Source organism: Crinia signifera, chromosome 2, assembly GCF_055691185.1.
Source record: "Crinia signifera chromosome 2, ASM5569118v1, whole genome shotgun sequence".
NCBI lineage: Eukaryota > Metazoa > Chordata > Amphibia > Anura > Myobatrachidae > Crinia > Crinia signifera.
The window spans coordinates 223,127,737-223,149,992 of NC_139218.1; the positions used below are offsets into that span (position 1 = coordinate 223,127,737).

General features: G+C 44.2%; 1 protein-coding gene across 1 annotated transcript; it reads left to right on the forward strand.

Moving 5' to 3' along the window:
- Positions 1 to 258: 258 nt before the first annotated feature.
- RNF19B (ring finger protein 19B) lies at positions 259 to 21,683 on the forward strand. The gene is made up of 9 exons (XM_083173843.1): positions 259 to 824; positions 9,904 to 10,109; positions 10,422 to 10,566; positions 11,319 to 11,481; positions 11,559 to 11,673; positions 11,756 to 11,893; positions 12,016 to 12,238; positions 14,325 to 14,456; positions 20,940 to 21,683. Exons 1-9 carry the CDS (start codon positions 274 to 276, stop codon positions 21,331 to 21,333), a joined length of 2,067 nt encoding a protein of 688 aa, XP_083029969.1. The 5' UTR covers positions 259 to 273; the 3' UTR covers positions 21,334 to 21,683.
- Positions 21,684 to 22,256: the final 573 nt, after the last annotated feature.

A 22,256-nucleotide genomic window follows, 5' to 3' on the forward strand; every position in this document is an offset into this window, starting at 1 on the left:
GTGTGAATTTTGTCTAATTCTATGTGGCATAAAGTGAATTTTGTCTCATTGTAAATGGCATAATTGTATGGCAATACTGCCCTTGGATTGGAGGGGGCGCCGTAGCACACACATGCTCCGGGCACTGTGGGAACACGCTACATCACTGCTACCAGCAGTCAGTAGTGTTCCCTAGTGCTGCTTGTGCGCAGTGCACTCCCCGGGTGACGTCATGCTCGCCTCCCTGCGCTCTCATTTGTGCCTGTCATAGGTCTCGCCTGGGCGTCGTGGCGCATGCGCAGACCGGACCGAGGCTCGGATCACTTCCTGGTTTGGAGTCTCCGGTCTTCTCTGACCATGACAGAGGGCTCCGCGGAGCCTCCCCCCTGCCCCGGGGCCCGGCGCCGCCGCCTCCTCCTGTCACTGCCCAATGTGTTCCCTGGACGAAGTCGCTCAGTCCCCGAACCTCCTGCACCCTCTCCCCCGCCATCACCTCCCTCCCCTCCGGCGATGCCGGCCCCGGTGCCACCATCATCCCCAGGAGGCCAGGACTCTCTCCTCGAGTGCCCACTGTGCCTGGTACGTCAGCCTCCGGAGGAGCTGCCCGAGATCCTGAGCTGCCGACACCGCTCCTGCCTACGATGCCTGCGCCAGTATTTGCGGATTGAGATCACCGAGAGCCGGGTGAACCTGCGGTGCCCAGAGTGCGCCGAGCGGCTCAGCCCCCAGCATGTCCGGGCCATCCTGCGCGACCCTCCGCTCACCCGAAAGTACGAAGAGTTCCTGCTGCGCCGCTGCCTGGCGGCCGATCCGGACTGCAGGTGGTGCCCTGCCCCGGACTGCGGGTGAGAGCTGCTGCCTGCGCTAGTAGCAGCTGTATGATGATTAGCATCAGCAGTAGGCGATGCTGGTTCATGTAGTTGTTCTAATGGATTCTGGTATATGATATAATTGCGGGAGGTGGGGGCTCTCGCAGGTAATACTGGTGGTGGCTGTCTGATCTCCCTGTCTCCCATCCTCATTTTCTGACTGCAAAGTGATGGGCATTGGAGCTTGCATCCATAGTGTCGGCAGCAGTATGTACCAGTGGAACAGGCCAGAATGTGTGGCCATGGGGCAGATGTATTAAGCTTTAACAAGAGATAAATGCCAGGGTGATAAAGAGAGATAAACGTCCAGCCAATCACCTGCTAACTGCCATGTTACAGGCTGTGTTTGAAAAAAGTCAGTAAGGAGCTGATTGGCTGGACGTTTATCTCTCCTTATCACCCTTGCATTTATCTCTTGTTAAGGCTTAATACATCTTCCCCAATGTGTCTACAATAGAGGGACCACACACAATACCATTTGTGTTTTACCAATACTATTTATGTGTAGTAGGCACTTAAAAAAAAAAAAAAAAAAGCTGACATACACTCAGAGACTGTCCTGGTATTAAAACGATAACACATGTGATCTGGGATAAGTATCCGGATCCCATGTGTAATCACGGCTCAATGGGCTGGTTTTTGCTTTGAGTCTCTGAGACACGCAAAGCTTAATCCCCAAACAATGCTTGCATCGGGGCTGATTGAATCAATTTGCTATGGTAAATTACAGCAGATAATTGAATACCTGCAAATATATATATATATTTTACAATTTCAATATAAGACCATGTGGCAGATAAAGTTTAGTAAATTTAACCCAAAGGGGCTAATTTGTTTACATTATTTTGACTTAAATAATTCGATAAAGGATGTTTTAACACGTCACATTATCTATGGCTATACCACACGCAGCCTGGCAGCCACTGATAATAATATTGATTACATGTATGGCTGTGTGGGGTACAAATTTTGCACCACACACACGCAGCCATACATGGTAATCATCATCAATTGCCAGGCTGTGTACCGTACTAGCAGGATATATCATCCATTTCTGGGGGCACAGTGTGTATTACAATTATATGATTTCCTTCCTTTTAAATCAAGGAGGTAACATAGGCTTTTGTAAATATGTTTTTGGGTAAAAGGTAAAAAAAAGTTTCCCTAGACTATTTGAATCGGTTTAACAAACTTTTTATAAACAAACACACTAGAGTCTAGACGATTTGGTTCATAATATTGCTCAGACAAGGCTTTCTGATCAATATTGTGAACAATATCGCCTAGTGCAGTGGTTCCCAACCTGGGGTACTAGTACCCCTGGGGGTACTAGTGTTCATTCTAGCACCCGCCATCTTTAAAAACCTATGCAGTTCCTATTCCCTGCCTGGGGTGTCGCTGTCTGCTGTGGTGTTTCTAGCACAGGTCTGGTTTGCAAATCAGTGCTGACATACGGACCACACTGTGCTAGAAGCACTACAGCAGACAGCGACACCCCAGGCAGGGAAGAGAAACTGCATAGGTTTTCAAAGATGGCGGGTGCTAGAATGAACACTAGGGTACTCTGCAGACCAGTTGGGGGTACTTGGAAATAATATTGGTAATGGCGGAAGAAGAAAGTCTCCCAATGGCAAAAGAAGTCTACCATTGACATGGAAACAAGCCACGTTGTGTCATTTCCAGTTCCATCTGCAGTGTCATCAGCGTCTCCTCGTGCTTTTGCCCAACCAGCAATTCACTGAGAGCTACCTGTGAACATCTGCCCTGCACTGACATGGGTGGAAGAAGCATTAATCCTACAGGCGTTAGCGGGAACTCTGGAGACAATACACAGCCAGCGGCCAGACAAAGGCGGACCTGATTCCTGACCATATACTAGTCCTTGGCTACTCCTTAATATTAGGACACGCATACTGCTCACATCCACTCATAAATACTGTGGAAATTTCAAATTGAGAGGAGGGGTACTTATAAATGAAAAGCCTAATCAAGGGGTACGGGAGAGAAAAAAGGTTGGGAACCACTGGCCTAGTGTGTGCACTCAACGTCGTTAACGAGGCCTGCTCCTGCATGTCTTTAATGTCCCCCTCTCTCGTCTGAACATGTTCAAATGGGGTGCGGTATAGGGTTCCAACAGTCGGGATCCCGACAGTCATTAGCCTGACGTCAGGATCCCGACTGGCTAGACTCAGACAGGTTGGTCCTGATGAAGCTGGTGGCGACATGTGCGCCGAACAAACACACGTAGTGTGTTATCCCCCCTTCCCCCTCCCCATTGAATGCATTTTGATTTATGTACTAGATAGGCAGCGCTCCTTTGGACTGAGGTGATTGATTGGTGACCGGACTTGGATCACGAGAGCACTCACTGCTGGTGATACCAATACAAATCCGACACCCTTCACTGCACGGGCGCACATGTAGTTAGTGTCCGGCGCGGCTCTCTCCAAACACTACAGGGAGAAGCCGGCGGACAGACTACACTGACACGGAGGCGCCAGTGCACGCGGCGTCCAGCGCGGCTCTCTCCCACTACCTAGGGAGAAGCCGGCAGTGGACACGATACTACAGGGATCAGCACTGATAGAGATCTTCCTGTGTGCTGTCCCTCACATTGTGGCACTGTGTGTCCAACAGTACATACAGACAGGTTACTTTCAGTGGATAACCCCTGGTGACATAAATAGCCAATTTACTCTAGGGGCAAACACCACTCTATTTTAATGATTATTCCCTGTGTTCAATATATGTACAGTGACACCAAACAGTATTGTTAAAAGCAGAAGTAAATGGTAGTGGACACCCACGGCATATTAAATTAGCCAGGTACTTGAGGTGTTTTTACCACAACCAACATTTGTCTGCTTAATTGTGCCAATTAGCTGGAAACAGCACATTATACATATATATCTTTCTGCCCTGTCAAAAATTAAAAACAAAAGAAAGATTGTTTAATGCGCCTAGCCTATCTGACACCAAGTACACACGCATCACAACAGATACATTGAGGATAGAGGGGATCCACTACGCGGGGTCATTCCCCATTTTTATACTTACCTTGTCTTACCCTTATATGTGTTTTATATGTCGCAGTTCTTAAAATAAAGAAAATAAAAGTTATATTTTATAAATTCCTTTCTCGTTATGTGCGCCTTACACGTGACAATCTCTCTTTCTTCCTTTTGCAATATTTACATTGTCCTTAGGCAGCACACCCCACAGTGAATACTGTTCTTTACTGTAATAAAGGGGTCCAACAAGTGTATTTAACTCCTACCTTCCAGTGCGATTGGCAAAACCCCCTTTTGTTGCCTAGACTTAGACAGCATGGCAAGCTCAACAAAGCCCCTTGCGGGCACGGTGGCTTGCCACCTCTTCTATTCTCCCTCTATGGGGGTCATGGACCCCCACGAGGGAGCATAGCCGGTGGCCGTCAAACTTGTCTGTCGGTGTTCTAACGGTCGGGATCCCGACGTCGGGTAAATGACGGGATCCCGTCCGGCACCTGTTCAAATGAGGGTAGTCCTCATTAACAACGGGCAAGCTGCAGTTTGACCGTTGTTACCCCCCCTTTTCCCTTCACTCGCACCAAACCTCGGCAAGTGTATGCCCTTGCCGATGCCTGGTCCCTGCCGATGCTGATATTGAATCGGGTAATGTGTATGGGGCTTTTTTTTTTTTTGCTATCTGGTTTATTTTTAACCAAATAAATTCAAGGTACCTGAATTGTTTTGTCTCAGGAAGTGTTCAATATGAAAGTCATGAATCACACAGGGCAGTGTTTTTCAGACGTGATCCTCAAGGCAGATTTTGGGGATATCCCTGTTTCTACACAGATGGTATAGACCGAGCTGCAAGCAGCTTAGCATAAATGATCTTTACTGAATCAAGCCCTGCTTCCCATGTAGGCTGATAGAAGGGATAATATAATACAGTATGTTATGGAGAGCAAAAGCCTTTCTATGGTTGTGCCTGCATTATGTTTGTGCGTTTAATCTAAAGGTCATTGAGCTGTTAGAAGAAAGTATTCCATATACAGGTTGAATATGTGATTATTTACTCATAGTGTATTTGACTTGTAACCTGCAGCGGTTTGTCACAGAGCCAGCATCTGATTTGAACAGAGTAACACAAAATCCTGTTTGCATTACGCTGTGTAACATCCAGTAAGATCATTTACATTTTAAATATTTTACATTTATAATCCTATAAGTGCAAGCAATGATCATTCTGCGTCCTGAGTGACCTTGGTCTGGTCACTTATGGGATTGGTAGTGAGGGCAGGTTTTCACGTAACAGTGCGACGTTTGTGGGATGAGTGTAGTGGTGACAGGTGAGGCTACATACTAAGCATTATATGGTGGTCTTCGCATGATTGTGATATACAGTAAGATGTCATTTTATATGAAATCAAGTTATTACAGCCATTTTGTAGTTTGTTCCTTTTTTTTTTATTTTGTGGGCTGCTCAGTGGTTAGCAGCTTTTGGTGTGATTCTGTTATGACTATAGTGCTTTCTGTGCAGTTGTAAGTTACTCCCCCAATGTTTGAGGGTTTCTTCTGGGTGTTTCATTTTAATTTCTGATTAAATCAGGCCCTATTATTTGTGTAAGCTCTGCTATGTCAAGTAGTGACATATCTATATAAGTATAATTGGGTTGAGATTATTTGGTCTACAGCATGATGGTCAACATGGGTCGTTAGTATGACAGGTCATTAGTTTGATAATGTCTAGGTCGCCAGTGAAAAGGTCGACATGGGATTTTTCACAGTTTTTTATCTGAATTTCAACACAGTCGACAGACACAGTTTAAAGTGCACCGCTGCGCTCGCAATGCGTCGGGCATGGTGCCTCGCTACGCTTGGCACACTATTTTATTCTCCCACCACGCCCTAGTGGATGGTAGGGCATAAAATACTGCCTGTCGGCTCAAAAAACAGTGAAAAACCCCATGTCGACCTTTTCACTGTCGACCTAGAACCATGTCGACCTTTTTCCATGTTGACCTAATGATGTCAACCTAATGACCATCTACCATAATGCTGTAGACCAAATGACCGCATCCCGTATAATTGAATGATATTTGTGTGTATGGATGTTCAACGATAACTCTTGAACGCTTTACTAATAGTCTTCAAACTTTGCGCACTACCTTATCTTCTTAAGGGACAATCTAAGTTCAGAGATGGCTTTAGACGAGCCCTTAATGGTGCTGTCATAAGGGTCCATGCTTTTTTTTTTTTTTTTAATGCATTGTGATATGTCGTTGGAAAGCTTATGACGTTCTGAATACAACACAATAAACATACTCCCTTAAGAGGACTCTTAAAGGCCTATAAGGGTCCATGAATTTAAAAAATATTCACTTTATAAAACTTTGACAGACTGAAATTAATAAGCGACTCATCGGTCTGTGAATCGAACACTGTTGATATCGTTGTGAGATCGATCCCCAGTCAGTTATTTTTTTTTCCTCTTGATTGTTTGCTTATTTGTTGAGGAATTTCGGGATCTACTGTACCTGCTGCAGCAGCTTCCGCCCTGCTGCGGTTGGGAAGGGAAGGTGGAACAAGAATTGCATTAGCATAAACTTTTGCCTGTCCGTCGGATGGGCCTTAAGACTAGTAATTAATAAAGGAGCTGCACTTTCCCTTTAAGCCTGGTATTTATGGCAGGGTAAGGTTACATTTACATGATTGTATTCTGCTCCTACCTTGGAGATAATAGCTGTCTGTGTTTCTCTGAATAAGTTCATATGGTGCATTGAAAGTAATGAGTATGTAGAATTGCTGCAACTATTGCTTACTATTTAAACTACCAGTCAAGTTAGACTGGGATACCTAAAATTAATGCTCATACGCACTTGGTGATTTTGCACTAAAAGTGGCTCAGTTTTGCGGTTTGAGCTTTGTTCAGCTCAAAAACCGCCCAGTGTGCACAGCCCAGCAATGAGTGGTGATGCGTGCTTCCGCATCATTGCCGGCCGCTGCCGCGCATCTGCTAATATTACCAGCAGATGAGCAACAGGGTGGACAGCTTTTCATAGCGTCCTGCTATGGAAAGCCGTCCACCCTTGTTAAAATCACTTGGACCGGTGAAAATTGCTCAGTGTGTATGCACTAAGCGATTTTTCAGCCCTGCATTTTTTCCCCCTCATCATCGCTGTGTATGCACCTTTTTTTAGGTAGCAGAAATCACCAATATGTGATTTTATTGGTCACTTTAAGATGGTATCCTGCTAGCTCATAGACAATGTCTAGGTAGACAGTCACTAGGTCGACATGCCCTAGGTCGACCTGGCAATGGTTGACATATGAAAAAGTCAACATGAGTTTTATATATATATATACGGAGAAGGTGCGGCACTCAGCAATAATATAGCAATAAATCACGGAGCCATGTGAGTGGACAACGTTTCAGTTGTATTAAACAACTTTTTTCAAGTCTTACATGATGTAAGACTTGAAAAAAGTTGTTTAATACAACTGAAACGTTGTCCACTCACATGGCTCCGTGATTTATTGCTATATTTTTGCTGAGTGCCGCACCTTCTCCGTTTGCATTACCCTTTTTGTGAGGGAACCGGACATATCATTTATCGTTGTTGGGAGTGCCTGACCTGCCGTCTTTTTTTTATATATATATATATATATATATATATATATATATATATATATATATATATATATATATATATATATATATATATATATAGTATTTTTCATCCACGTGGACTCAGATTGGGAATGGTAAAGTGTGCCAAGCATAGCAATGTGACAGTACACTCTACACTAATTACGTGCTCAGGTGTCGACTTTGACACCCAAAAAAACCTTTTTACAGCTCATGTAGACATTTTCACCCATTGATTTTTGTCAGTCGGCCTAGTTTAAGGTTCATTTTAGGACCCTGCACCTTTCAAAACCGGTGCAGTTCCTCCTTCCTGCCTGGGGTGTCACTGTCTGCTTTGCTGCTGTTATTATAGTCTCGACTATATTGAGAGATAGACGAGACTAGCTGCACCACAGCACAGAGCGACACCCCAGACAGGAAATAGGAACTGCTCAAGTTTTGAAAGGTGCATGGTGCTAGAATGAACACTACTAGTATATGTCGACCTGAACATTGTCTGTGAGCTGAACCACACTTCTGTCAGATACAGTTTATCTCTGTTCATGTGGATGTTTTAGGCCACTTTCAATTACCTGCGAGTTGTGTCACACGGTCCCGCGTAAACTGTCTGGACCTGGCAAATTAAAGACTGCATTTAATGCTGATATCATCATTTATCGCCAGAGGATTATATCTGCTGAGCCTATTTAAGTGGCTAAATAATTTAGCATTATTGTCTAAAGATATTACCAAACTCTGTCCTCCAGGAACCCTAACATTTCCATATTTGTGCACAGATGGTATAATCAAACTAACTGAGGTACATGAGGTACCAATTATGTCATCTGTGTTTAAGCATGGATATCCTTCAAACCTGGACTGTTAGGAAGCCCTGAGGACCATGGGGGGGTTAACCAGACCTGATCACAAAGCACATTTTTTAGCAAATGGACATAACCATGTTGCACTGTAGTTGGGGCACATGTAGTACATGCACAGAGATTTGGATCTGGGTGGGATATATTGTTTCTGTGCAGAGTAATGCAGCCTGCTTTCTTTTTACACTGCAATTTCGATTTTAGTTTGAACACCCTCCACCCGAATCTAAAGGGGTGTACACATGGTGTGATTTGGCCAGGAAATTTTGACTAGATAGTCAAAATGGCCTAGTGGGTTAACCAGAATTGGCCAGTGTGTAAACCAGGGGTGAGGAACCTTTTTTGTGCCAAGGGCCGTTTGTATGGGGAAAAAATCCTTCGGGGGCCATATGTAAAAATTTCTCTTACAAATTGTCCTGCTGCAGCCGTTTCACGCTCCGGCGGCTGACGCTGAATAGGGCTGACAGTCTCCGGCTGCTGTTAATTAAGAGGAATCTCGCAAGAACTACCTACTTCTTGCGAGAATTCCCCTGTACTTGACTCCTGGCAACGGGTGGGAGGGCCACTCACACCGGCTACGGGGGCCGCATAAGGCCCCAGGGCCTCAGGTTCCCCACCCCTGGTGTAAACTGTGGACGATAGCGATGTGTGGTGTCATTATCGCCCGGCCAAATAAACCGTGCAGGCAATGCAATCTTCACTAAGCCGCCGTGCACAGTATATTTGGCAGCAGGTGGGGATGGCAAGATGTAGTTCGTTTTCTATTCTCCGGAGGCTAACTACATCTTTATGACTCTGCATCGCCCAGCCCAAATCCTGTGTAAACATGGCTTAACTCTCTCAGCACATGTTACATTTTCCCCACCTGAAGTGCAACATAGTTTTGTCCACATTTGTGAAAAAAAGTGCTTTGCGATCCCTCCCCCCAAGATTGGGAGCCATCGGTCTAAACTATTCTCTGTATTTTTAGGGCAAGCTATAGGCACGTCTGAACAATGCCTATCTCCAAGTAACTCATTGTGCCTTTTGAAAAGGGTTAAGAACACCTCTGAGCAGAGCAGGGGCAGGGGAGGGATATACTGTACTGTATTTCTGATGGTGTCTTCCTAAAATACTTACTGGTTTTACTATGGATCACTTCTAAATGTAACATATTTACTTATTTCCGATTACAGTATCGGCCCACACACACTAGAACGATTTTTTTGTCCGATTTCCGACCGATCGATCTATCGGCCAAATTTTTTTAACGATAATTGACAATAGCCGACCGATTATTGCCAATTATCTGTAAAAATTGGCCCATATATCGGACGATTGGTCGGAAATCGGGCAATCGGCCAAAAAAATCGTTTTAGTGTGTGGGGCCTTTCTAAGTGGACAATCTAATTTGTAAACACTTAATTCCATTAATTTCCAATATTAAAATGTATTGTGCACCACTGCTATATTATATTAAATACTTAGGAATGTTGAATATTTAATGTGATTTTTAAGAAGTGTTTTTTGTTTCCTGAGCACTGCTCATCTGTAATAAGCTTGCTGACCAAGTACTTGTGTTTTAGTTATGCAGTGATTGCATATGGGTGTGCCAGCTGCCCCAGACTGACCTGCGAGAGAGAAGGCTGTCAAACCGAATTTTGTTACCACTGCAAACATGTGTGGCACCCAAATCAAACCTGTGACATGGCACGTCAGCAGCGGGCACCATCATTCGGTGTACGACGAAAACACCCTTCTGGGATCAGCTATGGTCAGGAATCTGGCTCCGGTATGTATTTTATTATGATGGCTGTATGTTTTTTGCAGTCTCACAAGGTTGAGTTACTGACCAGTGGTCTTAGTAACATGTAATATTTAGGTGTGTATGATATGATAGTCATTTACTTTAGGAAGTGTTACTAAGTGGGGACAACATGCTTTTACATGCTAACACTGTAATCGGCTTCACATGTCCATTCCATATTTGTGCCATAGTTTCCATAGAACATGCTATAAAGCATGGTCAGACCAAAGGTTAGATGTTGAACTGGGAATGTTGGTGGCAGCAGTGGCCTTCTGACAAATATCTACTTTTTCTCAGCTGATGATATGAAATCCTGCCCCCGGTGCAGTGCCTACATAATCAAGATGAATGATGGGAGCTGTAATCACATGACCTGTGCAGTGTGCGGATGTGAATTCTGTTGGCTGTGTATGAAGGAGATCTCCGACCTCCACTACCTCAGGTAATTATACAATATAGCACATCCTTACATAGAAACATAGAATTTGACGGCAGATTAGAACCACTTGGCCCATCTAGTCTGCCCCTTTTTTAAACATGTTACCTCAAACCATATTTGATCCTTATTTTTTTGTAAGGATATCAATATGCTTGTCCCAAGCTTATTTAAATTGTACGGGATGCAGTCAATTTGCCGGCAGTCGAAATCCCGAAACTTTCTCCCGAAACTTTCTCCCTCCGTGGGTGTCCACGACACCCATAGAGGGAGAATAAAATAGCGTGGCGAGCGTAGCGAGGCACCGGGCCCGCTGCGTGGCGAGCGCAGCAAGCCCACAAGGGGGGGCGCTCCACGTCCCCCCCCCATGTCGGGATTTCGGCGGTCGGGATTCCAGTGTCGGGATTCCGACCGCCGGGATTACGACCGCCGGCATTACATATCGGATCCAATTGTACTACTGTATTTGCCTCTACCACCTCTGATGGGAGGCTATTCCACTTATCTACTATTTCTGTGAAGTAATTCTTCCTCACATTTCCCCTGAATCTTCCTCCCTCTAGTTTCAGTGCATGTCCTCGTGTTCTGTTGCTCCTCTTCCTGTGAAGAATGTCTCCCACCTGTACCTTGTTAAAGCCCTTGATATATATTTGAAAGTTTCTATCATGTCCCCCCTTTCCCTTCCCGTCTCTGCTGCATCCTTATGTTCTAAGAACATTTTATTTCACCACTAAATGTGTTCTCATGTTCCTTTACAGCCCCTCAGGGTGTACATTTTGGGGTAAAAAGCCATGGAGCAAGAAGAAGAAAATCATATGGCAGTTGGGCACACTTATTGGAGCTCCAGTTGGCATATCCTTAATTGCTGGAATTGCCATTCCTGCTATGGTCATAGGGATCCCAGTTTACGTTGGGAGAAAGGTTGGTTAAACTTTATAGATATGGGTTCTTTGGAAACCATAGGCTGACCTCCTCTAATCTGTATTAATTTTCTATAGATCCATGGCCGCTTTGAGAACAAAAAAACTTCCAAACACAAGAAGAATTTGGCTGTGACAGGTGGTGTTATTTTGTCTGTAATAGCATCTCCCGTAGTTGCAGCAGTCAGTGTTGGTAAGTGATAGCAAATGAGAAGCCCATTTCATGTAACATAACCTTTTCTCTGCTAATTTGTTGTCCCTATGTATCTTCTTAGGAATTGGGGTTCCCATCATGCTGGCTTATGTGTATGGAGTGGTACCAGTGTCCTTATGCCGCGGGGGAGGCTGTGGTGTTAGCACTGCTAATGGCAAAGGTGTGAAAATTGACTTTGAAGAAGATGGACCAATCACAGGTATAAGTTTGTCAATATATTGCTTTGTGGTTTTTTTATTCAACTTATTGAGCATCTAGACTGGCTGAAACAGGACTTTTTCTCTGTAAAATAACTTTTTTTTTTTAATTCTCTCCACATAGTGGCAGATGCATGGCGGGCACTGAAGAACCCAAGCATTGGCGAAAGTAGCATGGAAGGTCTGACTAGTGTCCTCAGCACAAGTGGAAGCCCCACAGATGGATTAAGTGTTCTGCAGGGAAACTACAGTGAAACTGCCAGCTTTGCTGCTCTATCTGGGGGAACCTTAACAGGTGGCACATTAACTGGTGGCATGCTGAGTGGAGGCAGAGCCAAATATTGCAGGTATCTCTTGACATGTTCATCTGAATGAGCATTAAAACTGTAGGATTGGAATTACATATCCATTATTTTGCTTGGTTTTATGGAGGGTCACTTACGAATAAGCATTAAAGAACACTACCTCAGGACCAATCTGGCCACCATGAGCAGAAGCCCACTAGGGGTTTCCAGAAAATGAGTAGAGTGTTATTTAAAGAAAAGAAGCCTGAAGGACAAAGACAATTTCCAAAGTGTGGAACATCTGTTTTAACGTAGATTTATGTGTTCCATATACATTTAACACATATATACCTTTTTCAGTTGACTTGACATTTATTTGTACAGATAGAGATCAGTGTATATAGGCTTAATTTACTTAAGAAGAGACTACTTAATGTACACTTTGTTACCTACATACAGCCAGATATTATGTGGGTTGAGCTAATATTAATAAAAATACAGCCTATTAAATTAAATTAAGAGCTAGCACTTCATGACTATGTATCATGACATCCTTTATGAATGCTAGTGGCTGGTAGTAAGCTGACTCCACTTTAAGTACACAAGAAGTTGTTTACTTCATTCCCCTGGTCATCTACAGTCAGGTCCATAAATATTGGGACATTGACACAGTTATCGTATTTTGCAGAGGCGTAACTAGATATTCATAGGCCCCATAGCAAAAGTTTGTAAGGGCCCCCTATTTAGCAACTGATGGTGATAAATGTATGCAAAACATATTAGTTTGACAGCAAAGATGGGCCCCCTTCATCTCTGGGCCCCATAGCAGCTGCACCCCTTGCCCCTATGGTAGTTACGCCCCTGGTATTTTGGGCTCTATACACCACCACAATGGATTTGGAATGAACCAAGATGTGCTTTAACTGCAGACTTTCAGCTTTAATTTGAGGGTATTTACATCCAGATGAGGTGAACGGTGTAGGAATTACAATGGTTTCTATATGTGCCTCCCACTTTTTAAGAGACCAAAAGTAATGGAACAATAGACTCAAAAGCTCTTTCATGGATCGGTGTGGGCCAAACCTTATCTAAAAAAAAAGCCTTTATAGTTCTGGAACAACATCCTATGGACGGATGAGACAAAGATCAACTTGAACCAGAGTGATGAGAAGAGTATGGAGAAGGACAGGAACTGCTCATGATCCAAAACATACCACCTCATCAGTGGCGCATGGGGGTGGTAGTCTCATTGCGTGGGCATGTATGGCTGCCAATGGAACTGGTTCCCTTGTATTTATTGATAATGTGACTGCTGACAAAAGCAGCAGGATGAATTCTGAAGTGTTTCGGGCAATATTATCTGCTCATATTCAGTCAAATGCTTCAGAACTCATTGGACAGCGCTTCACAGTGCAGCTGGACAATGACCCGAAACATACTGCAAAGCAACCAAAGAGTTTTGTAAGGCAAATAAGTGGAATGTTATGCAATGACAAGTCAGTCACCTGACCTGAATCCCATTGAGCATGCATTTCACTTGATGAAGACAAAACTGAAGGGAAAATGACCCAAGCACAAGCAGGAACTGAAGACTTTGCAGTAGAGGCCTGCCAGAGCGTCAGCAGGGATGAAGCCCAGTGTCTGGTAATGTCTATGCATTCCAGACTTCAGGCTGTAATTGACTGCAAAGGATTTGCAACAAAGTATTAAAGTGAAAGTTTGATTTAGGATTGTTTAGTTTGTCCCATTACTTTTCATACCTTTTAAAAAGTGGGAGGCATGTATAGAAACCATTGTAATTCCTACACTGTTCACCAGATCTGGATGTAAATACCCTCAAATTAAAGCTGAAAGTCTGCAGTTAAAGCACATCTTGTTTGGTTTATTTCAAACCTATTGTGGTGCTGTATAGAGCCCAAAATATAAGAATTGTGTCTGTCCCAATATTTATGGACCTGACTGTACATGCACATAGATAATACTGTTTCATTTTTTCCTCCTAATTCAAATAAACAATTTTACGCCATCTGGTTTAGTATGTAATGGTATTACACTGGTATGATACAGTAGGATATAAATACTGTGCAATATGAAATGCTGTGCTTCATGTTTGACTCTGCAACTAATGATTGTTACCTTATTTATGCAGGTTAGAGGTCCAGGCAGATGTACAGAAAGACACATGCCAGAAGGACTCTGTTAGCCTGGGAGCAGTCAGTGATAGTGCCAGCACAAGAGCCATGGCTGGTTCAATCATCAGTTCATACAACCCACAGGAAAGGTAAACCCTTATTAATTTTGGGTACATTTTTTTCAACGTTCTGAAACCTCTGATACTTTTTTAATTGCACTTTGACTTTTTACAGGTCTCTATATTTTGATGGATTCAGTATGAAATCCCGGCGGTCGGGATCCCGGCGTTCAAAATCCCGACGCCGAAATCCCGACAAGGGGGGGGACGTGGATAGCCCCCCCCCCCCCCCCTTGCGGGCTCGCTGCGCTTACCACGCAGCGGGGCCGGTGCCTCGCTACGCTAATTTATTCTCCCTCCAGGGGTGTCGTGGACACCCACGGAGGGAGAAACTGTCGGGATTTCGGTGGTCGGGATTCCGGCGTCGGGATTCTGAACGCCGGGATTTAAACTGCATCCCATTTTGATGAGCCGTAACATTATAAATACCTTCTTAACATTGTGTAGGTCCCCCTGGTGCCCTCAAATCCGCTCTGAGGGACACTGTGTTTGTTCTCTTTGGATAGAGGTACTGGCTTGGAGTGTAGTGTTAATACCTCTAAAATCTGCCATGAGACCTCCATTTTTCATTGAATGCCTTGAAGTTAGGTACTGTATGTGTTTTCTTAGTTTTCTCTTCCCTTCTATTTATTGCTTTTTTTTTAAGTGCTGCAGATTGTTGAAAAGGGTCGCTGATTTGACAATCCTGCGTGCCTTCAATGCGGTCTGAAACAGCCACATTGAATAGATGTGTACAGATATTAGAGACTGTCCGAAATATCAGCATACATGGATATTTGCATGTTTGTTTCTGTTCTTCCTACACTTTTTCCTCTGTTGTCAAGATTGCTCAGACTTGGCTGGGAGGGAAGACAAGGCTTCCAAGAAACAAAGGGGTCCTTCTGCTGCCTCATACTATTCATGTTCCAGACGTAAGGCTAAGTTACATACGGATCCCATAAAACGAGTTATTCAGACCTGATCGCTGTTGTGGGAATTTTAAAACCTATTGATTATCGAACAATTGGGCATGCGTCTTTGTTACAGTGCACATGCACAATGCCAACGATCGACAAAAAGAAGGGATTAATTTATTTGAAATCCCCCACAGTCTATGGCAAAGTTACCGTTTGTGGCTAGTATCTGTCCATTTTCTGGGTGTGTCAGGAAAAAATGCAGGCGTGCCCAGGGAGGGTGTGCGATGTCCGCTCCGGCCTCTCTCTGTTGCAGACTTATGGAAGGTTTTAGAGTTATGCACAATTGCACAGACTGCTAAAATCATTACATGTGAGTGAGTTGCGAATTGATTTTCAGATCAGCAATCAATTCCCAAGTCATTTGTAGACTTGCACGGGGTGGGATTTTACTCTTGTCTGGGCAGTGGCTATCTGAATGCAGCCCTCTGCAAAATCGCATATCAGTGATCAGGTCTGAATCAGGCCCATAGCTGGTGCCCTCTGTATTATTTGTGACAGAGCCTCCCTGGGACAACGGTATGGTGCTATAGTGGACAAGACAGTGGTTTTGGAGTGGGCTAGGGCCATGACTCAGGCCTTTGAGGAGCTTAACCTACAGTGGTTGGTCAACCAGGTCGTTAACTCTTTCCTTTCTGTTGCCTAGTCAGAGCTTCTGCTTTAATCTGATTCGTCCACAGAGCTTTCATGGTCCCATAACATTGGAAAGTGCCTTTCCAAGGTTTCAGAATCTGTGGATAATATCCTTGCATCCTCTGGGTCATTATCCAGTAAGAAATGTTAATTTTGTACACAAGCTGGTTTTCCTGGTGATTCTAAATCAGGAAAAGGAGTTGGTAGTCCTTGCTTTTCAAAAGATACTATTGGCTAGGAGGAGGATACCTCTTCTAGTATTTACATCCAGGATTTGATTTGAGCTGCCCGACAGACCCTTAATATTTATGAGTCAGAGGTGGCAATAACTAGTTCCTTGCCCTTTTATTAAAGCAAAAGTAAAAGCAGTTAACTACATTCCCAGCTTATTTTAATGATACCAAAAAGTGGCCTGTTAAAAGACTTTGCAAAATGTTTGAGGTACACCCCTTCTTGGGTGCTGGGGTGCAGTTCCACAATCTTCACCTTCAGGGTCTTTGTTACGATATGGCATCCCACAGTCTCTATCAATATTCTTATGTTAAGGGTGGTCAGATTCACTCTGCTGCAAGACCAATTGCAGTTCCAGGGTTGACCCTAACGGATTCAATCAGACAATCTCACCATAGTGACCTACATAAACAAGAAGGGTCGGACTAGTGTCCTGGCAATGGAGATGGCTTATCCTTGGGTATTCCGAGCAAAGGTACATCAGTGGATTTTTCAAGAAGGCTGCTTTGGGGCCCATGCTGTCACCCACATTTATGTTATCTGTCTTTGACAGCATTACTTTTGAGACCCAGATCTTGTATGTCTTGTGTGGATTTCTACATCTGTAATACAGAATATGATCTGAGCCCAAAAATCTGTAGCTCAGATGTATTACTGGGATTTACACCTTTCCATAATCTGGTGTGCGTTTAGGAATATTTTGCAGATTATTAATTTAAATACTCTGTCCAGACTCTAGAAGGGTCTCTGCCAGGGCCTTTATCTTTCCTCTCTCAGGGGTCAGGTCTTGGCAATGCCAATTCTCTTTCAGAAGCCTTTACCTACAATTACAGAGGTACAGACTTTTCGGTACTCTTTACCTAGCACGGCGCCCATCGCGGCCATCAAATGCACTAAAAAAGGGTGCGACGCGATGCCCGCGATTTCCCATAGGGAACAATGTTAAAAGTCTGATTGGACGCGATTTTACTGTTCAATGCCTCAATGCCCGCGATTTTTCCATAGGAAACAATGTTAAATGGGCCACAGAGCCCAAATAGTCCCCCTGAAGTCTGAAATGGCCCCCACAATTGTTAACGCCACCCCTCAATCAACGTGAACCCGAAGCGTGGCGAGCGCAGCGAGCCCACGAGGGGCGGCGGTACGTGTCCTCAGACCTTTTCATACCCCCACTATCCACGTCGGCCTGGAGTTGAGAATAGAATAGTGTGGCAAGCGGACGCGGATACCTTCACAGGTAAACGCGTCCCTTCGCGGGCTTCACAGGTATCCGCGTCCCCTCGCGGGGCTCGCCACGCTTCGGGCTCGCTGCGCTCACCACACTATTCTATTTTCAACTCCACGCCGACGTGGATAGTGGGGGTATGAAAAGGTCGGAGGACGCGTACCGCCGCCCCTCGCGGGCACGCTGCGCTCGCCACGCTTCGGGTTCACGTTGATCGTGGGGTGGCGTTAACAATTGTGGGGGCCATTTAAGACTTCAGGGGGACTATTAGGGCTCTGTGGCCCATTTAACATTGTTTCCTATGGAAAAATCGCGGGCATTGAGGCATTGAACAGTAAAATCGCGTCCAATCACACTTTTAACATTGATCCCTATGGGAAATCGCGGGCATCGGGTCGCACCCGTTTTTTTAGTGCATGCGATGCCCGCGATTTTTTACCCCAGATGACCGCGATGGACAACGTGGGCGCCGTGCTAGGTAAAGAGTACCGACTTTTCTTCTATGTGTACTCTGCATCTAGCCTCCATACATCCCTCTGATTCCTCCTTGGGATCTTTAATCTTGGAAGATGTTCAGATGGTTCCCTTTGAACCTCTGGAGATGGTGGCATTACTCTGGTTTACCATGAATGTAATTTTTCTGCTCTCTATTGCGTCCATGTGACAGGTTTCGAAATTGACCGCTTTATCTCGTAAGGATCCCCTTCATTTCCGGTAGTGTGAGGTTTTGGACTAAGCCTTCCTTCCTACACAAGGTGCTCCCTTAATTTCCACTTGAAAGAAGATTTCATTCTTATGGCTTTTCCAGAGCAGTCTTTGACTGCTCAGTCTTCATCATTGGCTCTCTTGGGTTTGATTTGTATGCTTCAGCTTTGTCTGGATAGCATTTTGTCTCCCCGCCACACACGGTACACCTGTCAAACCGTAACGCAGGTGTCCTAAGGCGAGCTCAGGGAGGACAGAAACCTCCCGTGGAGCAGAAGGGCAATCCTGATTGATTCTACCAAATATGGTTGACCGGCATCTATAAACTCCTTTCCACTTCGGTGAAGCAACTATGCAGAAGGGTCTACCTGGTCTTCTCTACATACATGTATGGAGTCTTAAATATTCCATCATTTCAATTTCCATGGCGCTAGTCTCAAGCGTACAGTCTTAAGTGCGGCTTCACTGGATGAGGCCCCCCTGAGTGGCTTGCATTGAAGTTCCTCAGTCAGCAAATGCAGTGTCTCTCTAGATTGGATGAAAACGAAATGTGATTTTTGTCCTCTCTGTACGAACCTTTCCTCTGAATCCATCCATCTGGGAGATACTATGATTCCTCCTCCCTGTCTTGTTCCATGTTCGGACTGTTCTCTGGTTTTGCACTAGCTTTTAATACTTTCTATCTCCATGTGCTTTCATAGACAAATCTGAGGTCTTGCTGTGGTTAGAGGGGGCGGAGTTCCAGTCAACAGATGCAGTGTTTATATGTAACATATATTAGGTGACCTGTTCTAGCCTTACACAGGACCAATTTTTGGGCAGCTTCTGATTGGTTATTTATAAAACTCTGCTAATTGCACCACATCACTCATACAGCTCAATCTTCTTTGATACATGCTTTTATAAATTTGATCTGCTTCAACATCCATCCATTGGTTCTCAAGAATAGCACAAACACTAATTTGAAGTGTAAAGCACTCAAGGCTGCTTTATGCTAAGAGCTCAAACCTTCTGACAAGTGTCTGCTTTTTAAAAGCCACTTTTTCATAAACGTAGTTCTATGACTAAGTGGATTTTCCTCCTTGAAAATCAGTCTGGTCATGAAGCGGTTAGCAGTATGCCACAGCCAAAATGCCAGTGTAGCTTGCAAGTTATTGTGAGCACTATGTGTGAGTGAGATGTGTTTTATGCAGTTGACTACTTACCTCATATCCATACCATTTTAACCTCTTATTGTATACAATTTAGCACTACATCATTTGCTGCACAAGCATGAAACCTTATGCGTCATATAAAATACCCAGAATCCGCTTTACCTGTCTTCATGAGAGGTTTATTCAAATACTTAAAATGGCATTTAAGAACTTTGCAACTACACAAATATTGTCTATAAAAAAATATATATATATCGTTTTTTGTTTTGTAAAGAGTGACTGTAATCCTCTGATGGTCCCCAAGCAGGTGTTGTGTGCGATGCGATCTTCCCGTTAAATTAACAGGAGTGCTTGTACAATGAAATATCGCATGCGAGCAAAGTTTATGCGATGCGTTTTTGTTTTTTAATTGTACAAGCACCCTGATGGGTGCTTACAATGTTAAATGCACCCCCACTATCAACGCGAACCCGAAGCGTGGCGAGCGCAGCGTTACGCGTCCTCCGACCTTTTCATACCCCCACTATCCACGTCGGCGTAGAGTTGATTCTAGATAGTGTGGCGAGCGCAGCGAGCTACCGAGCCCGAAGCGTGGCGAGCGGACGTGGAATACATGTAAAGTAATCAGTGTCCCCTCGCGGGGCTCGCTACGCTTCGGGCTCGGTGGCTCGCTGCTCTCACCACACTATCTAAAATCAACTCCACGCCGACGTGGTAGTGGGAGTATGAAAAGGTCGGTGGACGCGTACTGCCGCCGCTCGCTGCGCTTGCCACGCTTCGCTTCCGGTTGGTGTTGACAATGGGGGTGCATTTAACATTGTAAGCACCCATTAGGGTGCTTGCACAATTAAAAATCGCAACGCATGCGATGCGATTGCATAAGATGCACTTTGATCAAAATCGGGGGCGCCGTGCTAGGAAACAAGTACCAAAAAAAATACTTTATTTCTAAGAAGATTTAACAAAGCTGTGAAAGATAAAGTACTAACCATTCAGCTTCTAATCAAAATGCTACGGAGAAGTTGATTGGTGTTTTACAGATGGAGCCAGACTTGTTATTGCTGTCGCCAACACGCCATTGCTGGCGGCAGTAATGAGCCTGGCTTCATCTGTATATCTCTCCAAGCTTCATTAAATCTCCTCCATTGTATTAACCCCTTCAATGGTAATCCCTAGTATTTTTCGGGCTATGCTCCAGTGCCCAGACTGGCAAACCCGGAAAATTCTCGGGATTACCACTGTCTGTGATGTTTAGTACTGGGCAGCGTCACTGATCTAAGTGCTGAGCTCAGAGTCAGCCACTGCTCAGCTCCTCCCCCCCCCCCCCCCTCCTCCCCTGCTGTGTGTGGCGTTTCTTGCTAACGTCACGCCGCATACAGCCAGGTTGCCGGGGGCAGGGCTCAACCACCCTGCCCGGCCCCAGGAGAGACAGTGGTGGGTTTTTTTTTTTTTTGTTTTTGTTTTTTTTTGGAAGCGCTCCCCTAAAAAACCTGCCCTGCTGAGAGCGCTCCCTTAAAAAAAAAAAAACACCACTTGTAATTCAGTGCACTGATTTTGTTTTGCTTGTTTAACTATTTTTGTCATTTTATCATGTCTTCTTTGTTCTGTGTAGGGAAGTCAATAACCTGGAAATTCAAGTTCACATAGAGGCCAAACCTTCCCGATACCAGTTGATGAGTGAGAGCAGCACTGAGGAATCGCTTCATGCTGCAGCCCCTCTTGTGGAAGGGGAGGAAGATGATGCTTGCAGAGGCCAAATGGCTCCTCGTGACATTACGCTGGCACAACCCGAGAGCATTCGCAGTGACTTGGAAAGTTCTGATGCCCAATCCGATGATGTGCCTGACCTGGCATCAGAGGAGTATGATTCCCCCCATCTTCTCCCACCATCTCCTCCTGAACAGCGTCATGAAAGCCCCCCACCACGCATGTGTGCACACCAAGAAGGCCTGTGTGCACGAGAGGGGGGCCTCTCCAAACTGGAATTCATAGAAGTAAGAGTCTGAAGAAAGCAACTAATTCTGAAAATAGAGTTTCCAACTTATTTTCTTTTCTTTTTTGTTTCCCAGAAAGGGAAATTCCTCACACTGCTATAATTGGACAGGGCCAACCAATGCACCGTCCTGCTATACTCCATAAACGCTTTGTCTTGGACCTTTATATTCTATTCTGCCCGTCACTGTGAAAGGCCTGTGTCTCGCTCCTGTAAATTCCTTTAATTTATTGACTTTGACTGGATGTATAATTAATTTGGTTCTGTGGAACATTTACAAAGGGATTTGGTGAATCAGATTTTTTTTTTGTGTTCTTTTCCTTTGTAAGGAATTGTCGATAAAAATAAAACTTCTTAAAAATCTTTTTAATTTCTTCAGATTTTTGCTTTGAAGTCAGTTATGAATTTATTACATTTTTTTGTTTTGTGAAATTGGATGACTGAAAGCTCAAAGCATGCAGGAAAGTAATAAGCTAATAGTGCATTGTGTCATTATGCTGTGTGCAATTATCTAGATTACATAAATCCTTATGTCCTGTACCAAAGTCTTATACAAAGTGTCCAGTGCTCACATTTTCCCTGTATCATACGGTTTATTGTAACTTTCCAGTACTAATTGTAAATCTGGGTACCAGTGGTTCCCAAACTGTGTGCCGTGGCACCCTGGGGTGCCTCACTATACTTGGGCTGGTGATCTAGGTACAATTCAAATTCTTTACGGTAATTTTAATATATAAAACCAGTTATTGAGGCAGTCAATTTACTTAATTTAATACATTTTAAATAAGAAATTCTTGACCATGGGGAGCTGTGAAAAAAATCTTGATACCCCAGGGCACCGTGGTTCAAAAAAGTTTGGAAACCCCTGAACTATACAATATGCACAATAACATTAATGATATCCTGTATATTGTCTAGTACAGGGGTCCTCAAACT

What these genes read in the sequence shown, in the direction of transcription:
- RNF19B (XM_083173843.1), top strand. Translation starts at nt 274, where the DNA reads ATGCGCAGACCGGACCGAGGCTCGGATCACTTCCTGGTTTGGAGTCTC. An exon ending in TGCCCTGCCCCGGACTGCGG is followed by an intron (nt 825 to 9,903) that starts GTGAGAGCTGCT and finishes CTTGTGTTTTAG; the next exon opens with TTATGCAGTGATTGCATATG. An exon ending in TCATACAACCCACAGGAAAG is followed by an intron (nt 14,457 to 20,939) that starts GTAAACCCTTAT and finishes TGTTCTGTGTAG; the next exon opens with GGAAGTCAATAACCTGGAAA.